This window comes from Lycorma delicatula, chromosome 4, assembly GCF_047948215.1.
Source record: "Lycorma delicatula isolate Av1 chromosome 4, ASM4794821v1, whole genome shotgun sequence".
Classification (NCBI taxonomy): domain Eukaryota; kingdom Metazoa; phylum Arthropoda; class Insecta; order Hemiptera; family Fulgoridae; genus Lycorma; species Lycorma delicatula.
In genome coordinates this window covers 197793303-197805684 of record NC_134458.1, presented here as the reverse complement: position 1 = coordinate 197805684, position 12382 = coordinate 197793303, and the positions used below count along the sequence as shown (strand labels likewise).

Genomic DNA, 12382 nt, shown 5'->3' with positions numbered 1-12382 from the left:
TGTACTACTAATGGTTGAACTTTTTTACTAACTAGTAAGTAAAAACAAAGTATCACTTTGTTACACAGCCACCAAAACTTTGTAAACATTTTTTTTTTTTTAGGTACTCTGATCATAAAAATCTATATGAGTTAGAATTTCAGCTGGTTCAGCATTGCTATTTTTAACTCCTCACTCTCCTTGAACCATTGAGAATTAAGTCAACATGATGTAGAAGAAAAGATGGAAATCAGTAGGAGCAAAGTCTCAGGGGTAAAGAGGATGATTAAAACATTGCCATCAAAACTGCTGAATATTTGATGAAATGTGTACGCAGCACTCATACGTGTACATTGTTTTGAATATATCCAAAAACAATTCGATTCTGCCTGTTAAAAATATATCTTGGGTAGAAAGTTTTTCACAGTATGCTGCTGCTGCTACTATTATTACCAGTTCCATAAAACCCCCTGAACACACCTCTTTGGTCCTAGGAAAAATTGGTTATAATCTTTTAATTCTGATCGGTTTTAATAGAGTTTTTTTTTGTCTTTAATGAATCAGAATGATGCCACTGAATTGACTGTTGTTTAGTCTCCGACATTCACAAAAGAAATCCATTGTCATTACTAGTCACAATAAGGAAAAGAAATCAGTTTCCTCATGTCATGATCAATAGTACCTCCATATACAATTTTTTAATTTTAGTGGCTTAGAAACCTATTTTTCATTATTATTATTATTATTATTATTATTATTATTAATATTAATTATTAATAAATAATAATAATAATAATAAAGAAGTGATAATCCACTTTAATCTGTAAATTTCATAACAAGAATAGTAAACAAGAAACATTAGTTTTCATGACATTTTAGAGTGCTGACATAATGCAGCATCTTATAGTTGGGTATAAGATATTAAATATGGATTAAATATGTCAATGGCAGAAGCCATATACAATAAAATGTTTCCAAAGATCGATTGCTTATGATAAGCAAAATTCACCAAATTTATATTTCTAATAGCATTCTTCATATATCTGGCATACAGTCAGCCAAATATCTAAATCAACTGATAACATTATTACTAAGTAAAAAAATAAAAAAACTATGATGTGAAATACAATTGAAACAATCTTGTCATACAATGAATACTGTATATGAAAATATAATAATCATTAACAAAAACAACAATAAGTCAAACGATATAATATTCCAATATAGCAGACGGCGCTATAATACTTTTCTTTCTATATGAAAATTAGTCCAATACAAGACAGAAACCAGCTCTTTGTTAACAATATTGAAGCCTCAAAGGTCTTGTGATTGCCATTTTGTTGGCATATCAAGAAATAAAACATATCAAGCCTGACAAATACAGAATATAACAATGGCACAAGTACACTATAACTTTATTAAAATGGCAAGTAGTCAGATCACTGCTCAACAGAATAAGAAAAACAGAGTTATGACTGAGCCAAACGTACCTCAAACCTCATAAACAGTTGCTAAATGTTAAATGTGTGATCACGATATATCAGAAAATTTATACACTTGGCCTATTTATTTAAATATTATAATAATTTTTGATAAATTAAAAAAAACACCAGGAAATTAGCCAAGGGTAATGAAAATTTAAAAATAAAAAAAACACATAAGAAAGATTATGTAATCAATCAAACAGAACATGCCTTTAAAAAATAAAACGAAAACAAAACGATTAGGACAGAATTTTACTCAAACCTTATTTATAAAAAAAAATCATTTATAATAATTATAAGTTTATTTCATAACAAATAAAAGAGGTAAATTTAAATATTTATAGTAAAAAAATTTCTGTAATTAAACCACCAACATAATATAAATAAAACAACAAAATAAAAATAACAGAACACATAATTATATTATAATATAACACAGAATTGTCAAATCCAACTATTAATAAACATCATAATATTTATGTTAATAATACAAATAAAATAATAAATAATACATAAACATAATATAGAATGACATTACCTTATTGTATGCGTTTGAGTTAGTATTTCTAACACCATTACTATTATCCATATAAGTTTTAACTTGCTGATTTTCATTTGCAATAGTGGCTACAGCTGGGTGATCTTTTCTCTTCTTTCCATTATACTTTCCAGGATTTAATAAACTAGAAAAATTACATAATGGAGTAAGTATATTTCATAAAAACAATATTCACATCAAGCTATTCTTTAAAACCATTACATGGATTAATAACCAAACTTGTTTGAATACATAAAATATGAATAATTACATTATTTATAATTTCCTAATAAAATTAATCTTACCGACAAAATATTACAATCTTTTTCTACACATAAAAGGGGTCAAACAGAACCCAGTAAAAACAATAACTATAAACAGATAATCTAAAAAAACATAAATTAAAATTAATAATTTCAAAGTAAATAAGTAATTATATTGAATTTTAGAAATTAAATGAACTACATACATGTACAAGGTAATATCAGAAAATTTTTGAACTGTATTTGTAATGATAAAAGCGCAGAGAATACTTTAGATCACTTCACCATAGTCTGCGTTCAGTCAGTGGTGTCATGGACATGTACATATATCAGTCAATATATATGATTTTAAAATATTGCAAACCGATTCTAGCAACTGAGAGTCAAAGACAACAAACAATTAGAGCCAACTGCCCTACTGTTAAAAACCCAAGGTTAGTTTGCTGGTCATTGGTCAACAAAACACTAGAAAATTAGAAAATGTGGAAAAACATTACAGAACTCATCCAAAAAGTCTACAGACAACCAATCCATCAGTCTGTAATCAGTTATGGTACTTGCCAAAAAGTTTTACCTAAACTTGGACACGCATCATGTTGATCCTTGAACAAAAGCATTAGCATACTAGGCATAAGCTTAAAAACTGAATAACAACCAAGGATTTCATTTTTAAAATCATAACTGACAATGAAATTTGGTTTACTGCTACAATTCAAAGGTAAAGCCCGTGTGAATTACAACAAAAGCATGATTATGTTTTTTGACATCAAGGACAATGTCATTCATTGAGAATCTGTTCCTCAAGGTATTTCTATGGATTCTTTTAACTGATGTTTGAGGCACTTGAGAGAAGATGTGTTACAAAAAGTGGAAAACACAAAATTGATCATTTCATAACATCACTTCCTCAAACTGATGTAGTTTTTGAAAATAACATGATACTTGTGATCTTTTATCCTTGTGGATAAAAGGTGAAAACCCTACTATCAGCGTGTGTGCATATTACTGCCTGAATAAAATTAAAATCAAGCAAATACAGAAGTCTTCCTAGCAAATTGAGGCAATTATATTTTACTGTTCACTGATATGAAAAGTTCCTTTTTTATATTAAATGAAAATGAAAACAGACACCTAATAAAGAACACTAATATATAGTGAAATTAGTTAAGATAAATTAAATTTAGAAGAAATGTGAATCTGAATAATAAAGTAAGTATAAAAATTATATTGAATTTCAGATAGGTAGTATAATATTATAAAACTAAAAAGTTATTTATACTTTTAAGATATAAATTCAGAGAGCCAAACCTGCTTATTAAACACTCAATCTATAAAGTAGTTTCTGTTTCAATATTTCAAAGAAATAACGCTACTTTGCAGTTATCCATTTGAAAGTAACAAAAAAAAATGTGTGTATTTAGTGTGAAGTGTCTGCACAATATTTAAGGAAGTGTATTTTCATTTTGTAGCAGTCAATGTTGCATTAAGTTCAAAAAATGTAAACTTTATAACATTTATTTTCACTTCTATAAAGCATTAGATAAAATATTAATATTTTTAAACAATTTCAAAATAGAAAATTTGCTACAAAATTCAAAAAAACTTTTGGAAATTCTATTTATTTAATAATCTGAAATCTATAAAAGATATTATTTTTATTTTTCCTAATTATTTTTTACCTTTAATAAAATTCAAAATGTTAAGGATTATATTTATTCTCAAATTTACACCACTTTTTAAATATTATAAAAAAAGGTATAATGTTAAGGAAATTTACAAAAATTAGTAGATATGTAGATACCACACATGAACTGATATTTATGTTGTAACAACAGATTTACACAAGTATAAATTATGTTTGAAAATAATATATTATTCAATTATTGCTAAGAAGCAAAGAAAATTATAATTACTAACATTATCAAATGATTTTAATTATTTTATATATTGCATATATGAGACAGCAAACAATTCTTTTTTTTTTTTGAATATACTATATATAGTAATAAATGACTACTACTGATGTAATTACTCCAAGATAATAAAGACTTATTGAACAAAATTACACAGTTTCTTATCAAATAAATTAAATCAATTATTTATTTTATCGAATTAAGTACAACCACATTTTTTCTAGTTTTACTGTCTAGAACAGCAGAATGGTTTTCATGAAAATCAACTCATATTTCAGCTTACAAGAAAGGGCCTTATTAAGCTTCCATTGCAGTTTTTCATAAATTATCAAACCATTTAAAAAAAAGTCTTCCCACTAATTTATTTAAAATACAATTTAAAAATGTTCTATAACAGGAAAAATATTACTATCAATGAATTTTACAATACAAAATAAAAAATAAAAAATCAGAATTATAATAGTTTGCTCTTCCCTAGGATTAACCACAATGTTTTCCAAAATTGAACCTTGAGAAATTATACATTTTTTGGGAGATACTGCATGCTTACAAACGGTCCACATTTTATTTCTTTTGTCTATAAAATGTTTAATATTTGTCTTACACTGGCAGTTCATCATTTTCAAATGTACAAAGATGAGTGTACATTTCCTCCTCATAATTTTCAGGACAGATCATTTGGAAGCCTTGTATATTTCAGCTATATATAATATTAGCAATATTGTAATAATTCTGGCTGGCCAGTCAGTACAGTGGTAGGCATTGGCTTCTATTGCTACATCAGTGGATTTCAGGATTGATTCTCAGTAAGGGTCTACATTTTTCTACCTATCATTTCATCTCCAAATTAAAATACATGTTACATGTCTAGCATGTCCAAGGTCATAATAAATAATTATTATTATTATTATGTCCATGGTCATAATAATAATAATGTAATTTTTATTACATTACATAAAATAATAGTTACATTACAAAAAGGTTAACACTAGATACATTATAAGTTACATTACATACAATATAATAATATAGTGCAGAATATTACACTAACTTATATTTCTAAAATGAAAAATATTAGATATTGTTAAATAATACTACTACTATTACTTTACTTATGCAAACTTGTAGTCATCTACTGACTTGTCTTTCAAATTTTCTACCTATTTCAAATAATTACTCTAGTAGCATTCAATTAATGTAAGAAATGATTGATATGCAAATTTAAAATACATTAAATATGCAAAATTCAGGGCCAAAATAACTTCATTTAAATACTTTTAATCTCATTTGATATAATATAAATAATCACAATGTTATCATACAATGTCAGTTTTCAATCTTAACATAATAACAAGAACTAAAAGGTTTAATTTTATTATATTAAACACATTAAACTAAAGACTATTAAGCCAGAAGGGGTTAAATATAAGAGATATAAATATATAATATTATCTCTTCATAACATATATACATTTTTATTTTTAATACATGTGCTTTCTAGTAAAAAATATTTCACCAGACAACAATAAAAAATAAATATAAAAGATTTGGTTGAGGAAAAATAGAATAAATTAAAGTGAATGAAACATGTAAATCAAAGGTGAATGTATGGTGATATTCTCAATTAGGAGGCGCACAACCACAAAAATGTAAAATTGATAAAATAATACAAAGATAGGTTTAATCAACAAAATAAAGCTGAAACACATTAAAAAGTAAAATAACAATACTATCTGATTCTTCTTTAAATCTTAACTTTTTGAAGCAACTTTAAATGAAAAGAAACTATCAACAATTAATTTACAATTAACTTGATACAGAAACAGAAAGAGCTAAAGAATTAAAGGAGAATCGATGAAGTTGTTTTCTTCTTTTTTTAAAAATTTTTAAAATCAGTTTTAAACTACTTTTTTGATTTTATTTAACATTTCTTAATTACATACTTCAAAATAATAGGAAAATGGGAAAAATTCAAATGAATAATAATAGTAACAGATCTAAATCCATATATTTTTTACTATAAAAAAAATTATTTTACTTACCTTGGAAATTGTGGTCCACATAGACCATACATACAATTTTTCCAACAACCTTGGGAAAACGGATTATAACCACCTCTAAATTTTCCAGTGACCTGTTCATTTGTTGTTCGCCCTCTTGCTACTAATACTACATGAAATCCAGTCAGTCCAAAGATTGGAATAAATAATAACGTTATTATACTTATAATTACTACTCTGAAGGCATAAACGTTAAGGTAAACATATATTTTTTTTTTTACACATAAACGAATGATACTTATAATGAAAATAAAATGTAATGGAACATCATAGAGACTAAACCAGCTATTATTTTAACTTTAACTCGTTTCAATCATCTTCATAAATCAATTTTAGTTTTATTTGTAATCATGTATTCATAGTACTGAAGCTAAGTGGAATTTTTTTCCTACATTCCTTAGTGAAAAATTGTTAAGAATGAATAGAAGCTAGGTAGAGTAGTTACATTTTAATTCTGTATTCTTCCTTGTTGTTGGTATTATTATTATTTCATACCGTAAGGAAACACCAAACTACTATTTATTTATTAACTTATTTCCAAGATCAATCTACTCACTAGTTTTATCGGCTGATCTGAAATACTTTTCATGCAGATCAGATTGAGGGTAATACTAAAAAGAAAAAAGTTCCACTTTCTCCATAGCATTTAAAAATCAAGTAAATTAATGTAATTAATATGCTAAAAAAGCCTAAAAGTTTCTTTCTGTTCGTAAGCCTGCACCCACCGCACGGTTATCACGGAACAGATAATTGGTTATCATGTCATTACAACTTTTAAAAATTCAATATATGTGGGATTTAACCAGCTATTACTACATTACAAAACCTTATGTTCTCTTACTACTGACGCATCCTTATTACAGATTTAAACATTACAGTCATGTTATTAAAGAAGATGTAACTCTTAGCTTCACACAGGTCATCATCCCTACCCTAAAAAAAATGTGATGCAACTTTTTCAAAAGTTTAAATCAAGGTCTGTACATTAAGGATTGTCAAAAAATTAGATTTCCATTCACATTAAATGTAAATGAGATGCGAGATCATGAGATAGACTGACAATCATTTTTACACTAAGTCTACAGTTGGAGCTGCATAAGTGGCTTCCAATAAGTGATCCCCAAGCCAAACAGAGTAATGATTTTCACAATTTATATAAATCCCTATAAATCTATTTATGTATGTTCACAGTATTGCAACTCATAATGACTTAATGGAATTGTATAAGATATATGTATCAAATTTGTCCATTTTTTCAAATATTTTTTTAATATTAAATTATTTTTACTTTATTTTAAGCTAATGAATAGTCAAGGTGAGAACAAAACTGTAGAAATTGTATCCAAGTAACAGTTTAACAGTGTAACAGTTTTTCACTTAAATTATATTACTTTAAAAATAAAATGTTTTCTATTTTCATTTAATGGAACTATTAAATATAATAAACAAAGTAATGTGAAATTTATAAAAATGGAATTTACTGTCACTGTAACAATAGATTTTGTATAATATTATTTTCTTTGGTCTGTAAAATAATTATAGACTGATTTTACTGCACATTTATTACTGATCAAAATATGTAAACTCATTAAAATAATTCTTTAAAAAACATATACATAATTTTAAGATTAAAAATTTATTTTTAAAACTATCAAACTGAATAAATTTGTTGCTCTCCCTAATTACTTGCCCTACAACAATTCCTTTAAATCTCAAACTTCAATTTATCCATAGATTTGAACAACACATCTAAATACTGCACTTCAGAACAATCATAAGATTATTATTATTACCATACACGTGAAAGTCTGTCAGTTTTAAACAGCTTCTACAGTTTTAATTAAACTCTTAAATTTATGCAGTTCTGGCTCTTAATCAAAATAGTTTATACAGCATTTAAAAAAATATATACCAGGACACAGTGCTAACTTTGGGCCATAAGCCACTTTTTTAATTTTTTTTATTTGAACATCATTATGGTACATAAAAGAGACATAACCTAATTTTTTTTTTAACAAACACTTTTTTCAATTAACAAGAAATTTCTCCAGTAAAATATGTACATATCTATAATATAAAACACAAGAATATTTATATACACATATTTTACCAATAATTATACATACAAAAATAAATAAATAGGTAAATAAAAAAGAAATTAACAAGAAAAACTTTATACAAACAAAAAGAAAGAAAAAAATTGATTTCTCATAGGCAGGGTTTTATTGGTATTGCCTATAGGAACACTAAAATATTAAATAATATTTTGAAATAATATTTTTCAATACATATCTTTAAAAGATTAGAAAATAAAGGAGCTGATATTATTTATGAAAATATTTTTAACAGTTTGCAGTTAAGGTTTTTATGTGTTCTGTATTAAATTGTTTTTTTTTTTGGAATATTGTCAAAAATTGAGTAACTTACTTGTAACCAAAACTTGTCTTTTTACCTACGATAACTAAAAAATTAACTTTTATATATTTTCAAAGTTAAAATTTCCAATAAATCTAGATATAGAATCATTGTCATTTACAGGACTGAGTTCAATACATTTTTCAAGAAAAATTGTTTTTAGATTATTTTTTTGTTTATAATAACATTTAAAACTAAAACATTACATCTGCTGTCGCTAATATAAGAAGAGATTTGGATTCTTTTTAAATATAATGAAAAATGAATAAAAAGTACAGTGAAAATAATGATAATATTATGTTCCTTTTTACGTTTAATATTTCTTTAATAGGGATTTTAGGATATATCATTTTAATTTCTAATGAAATTAAAGAACTGTTTTTATTGATTTATAACATTTATATTACTGTTTTTACAAATAAGTTCTAATGATGTTTTAAAAAGATAGAAAAGCATTGGTACTTGGTAAGTAGATGCATTTTCATAATTTACTAAAGATCAAATGAAGAGATTTTTCAATGTATACCCTTAATAGACAAGAATCTAGAGGAGCAGATATATTATTATTTACGAAGATAATTTTGGATCATTTATTTGATAAATATTTTCATGAAGATCAGGAAGCCATTCTAGAGTTACAGATGTCAGCGGGAGTACAGTATACATACACACTTACACAAGTGTCACTCCCATCGTGACCATACAAAAATCTCCCACCATAGCCACGCTGCGACCCCACCACTCGCAGGCTGTAATAAAAGGGCATACACGAGAGTGAATTTTCAATTCATCATCGACCACCGCCTGGAGAAGGCAATAAGAAGATGGAAGAAGACCTCTGGCCCGCTTCAACGTGGGACCTCCCGGCGATACCAAAACTCCTGCTGGAGCAGCAGGCCTGGCCGGCCTGCCAAGGGAGCCACTGGGTGCAGACACTACCTTCCCACTCCAGCATGCCGGCTTCAATTGTTCTGTTCAGCAGAATCAGCAGCACAGGAGCCAGCCCAGCGTGGGATCGCTCGGGGAGAACCACGTCGGCCGTGCAGGCAAAAGATGACAGACACTGCAGGGCTCTGGGAGCCACCACTGCCACACTGTAGTGGAGATAACTAGTGCAAGTACCCATTGGCTCGTTGAAGAAGAATGGTCTGATCACTTCATAAGCAGTCAATGCACACGAAACAATAATTTTCAAGCTATCATGTGCTTTAACAAATGGTAAAGGGTTCTCACTACCCCAAATTTGACAATTATAACTATTATCGTGATCAGAAACATGGAAGGTAGCTTGTCAGAGAAGATTAAATTTTCTAAAAACATATTATCTTCAATCACTTTAACAAGAATGTTCATGGAAAAATTATAACGACATGGTTTATCATCACATTCAATTGACAGACCAACTGAATTTTGTTTGCATGAAGTTTTAGGTGCTTCTATAAAGCATTCACAATTGTTGATTGTGGTATTCCCAATTCTAAACTCGCACAACAAATTGATTTACATGGGCTTCAATGAAACTTTCTCTAACTCAATCCACAACTTCTTTGGGAGACGGGGGAAGTTTGCCAGCACCCTTTTTTGAGTATAACACTTGAACTGTATCCTTAAACTGCTGATACCAACATTTAATAGTCTTTATTAGGAGGATCAAAGGCATACTCTAAACAAAAATATCTATGAATAATAATAACAGATCCACTTTCATGAAACCATAGTATGCACATTGCTTTCTCCTACACAGTAGCCATTGCTCAACTGAAGATCCCCTGTCGTTACATCATGCCAGCATCTTCATTCAAAATCAACAGTAAATCTAGTACCTACACTAATATTTGAAAAAAACATGTGTGCTACAACTGCTTTTTTCATTTTTTATTAACCCCTAAAATCTGCTGAATAATTTATGATCGCTCTGCATATGTATGTATGTATGTATATATATACATAAAACGGGTAGATAAGAAAAAAAAGTAATCTGGGGATGTAAATACTTAATAGTATAAAAAGTATCAATACTTAAAATATTTTAAAACATTTTTACATAAAAGGAAGAATTCTGATAAAATACTAAATTTTATCAAACTCTGTCAACCACTGCTTTCTTGTTATGAGCAAAAGTAAATACAACAATCTGTACATTCCCTACCTTTTGAAAACAAAAAACAATAATCAGCATAATAATAATTACAGAAATAATTAATCTAAGGAAAGAACTTACAATAGAAGATATCATAAAATAAACTTATAAAGAAATAAACATAATATTATTGAAAAACAAACAAAAGGATACGATACAATTGTTCTCGGTTCTGTAAGATTTTCTTTGTTGTACAAAACATAAATAAGGCAGAGAGCAAAAATGCTCGCCATATGTACACTGAGCGTTACAAGGAAGAAAAAGAAATATCTATAATTTCTTCGGCCAATGCAATTATTGACCCAAGGACAATGGTGGTCAAATGTCTGTAACAAATAAAAAAATATTTACATAATATAACATTAAATCAAATTATTACTTTGTATGTGAAGTTCATAACAATTGACTATATATGAACAAATTACAAGTATTATATTAAAATAATATACAAATAATTCTGCAAAGGGAAGTACAAATGGGTTGACCATTAGGTCGCACTCAAGATGCAATTATTCTTAAACTGGATTTATTAAAGAAAGAAATTAATGCACAAATCAAATTAAGGAAAGAAATACACACACACATATATCAAAATATGCATCATTGTTCATTTCATTTTACAAAAAAATTAAACAGAACAGAAAATTTCGACTATAATTTTTTATTCTCTGACAATAAATAAAGAGAACTAGTGAAAATATTAATTTTTTAATGCAGAAAATTCTAATTAATTTTATTAAGCATGGCCCATTGGTATTAATATATATATAAATTATAATTAATCGAATAGGATAACAATTGAGACCCTCATACTGACATGACAGATAATGTTAACTTTATTTTACCTTTTGACGATCAATTGTTATATTTATATTTTTATCAAATTCAATTTAGTATAATTAATGATATGTGAAGTAAGTAATTATAATGTATAACACATCATTGTTCCTGAGTATGGATTAATAATCCAAAAGCGCTTGAACATTACTATTAAAGATTGTTGGTAAGTGGAAACTATTATATAAATAATTATGCAAAATTCTCATTGTTCAGCAATGGAGATTTAAGAATACCAGAATCAAAATTGCTGAAATACAAAATTTTTTAATTCTTTTTTTTTTTAACTTATCAGATATTCAACCTTGCATTAAATATTAATGTCATACAAATCTTTTAAAATGAATGCTGCTTTAAAGAATTTTATAGAAAATTTTTTTGATACTTATATGATAACACAAGCCTGTGATGGTTGTGTTTTTTAGTTTTTGATAATTGATTCTTATGTATTTCTTAGCACTGAATCAAAATAACCTTCATTTTTTCAATCACCTCAGGATTTTTTGCAAATTGCAAATTACAAGATTTATAAAATTTGAAAAATTGCAAAAATGTGATACAATAAAACAGAAATAAAACATTTTTTTTACAATAAATTAATATAATACATTCACTTTTTTGGCTTATACTATGCATTCTTATAGCTAAACAGATGAGTGGTCTGAAAAGGACAGCAGGGGATGGTCATTAAACCCTTAATTTCTAATGAAAATTGCCACAAAATAAGCCTGATTTCTATTATAGTGCATTTTT

General features: G+C 27.1%; 1 protein-coding gene across 2 annotated transcripts in view; it reads right to left on the bottom strand.

Moving 5' to 3' along the window:
* The window catches only part of Zdhhc8 (zinc finger DHHC-type containing 8), a 129990-nt gene that overhangs the window by 64166 nt on the left and 53442 nt on the right, over positions 1–12382 (bottom strand). For both annotated transcript variants that reach the window (XM_075364973.1, XM_075364974.1), the window contains exons 4-6: positions 10946–11118; positions 6220–6414; positions 2002–2146 (exon numbers count right to left, since the gene is read on the bottom strand). In XM_075364973.1, coding sequence (XP_075221088.1) covers positions 2002–2146; positions 6220–6414; positions 10946–11118 — 513 coding nt within the window. The remainder of the gene's footprint in view (positions 1–2001; positions 2147–6219; positions 6415–10945; positions 11119–12382) is intronic.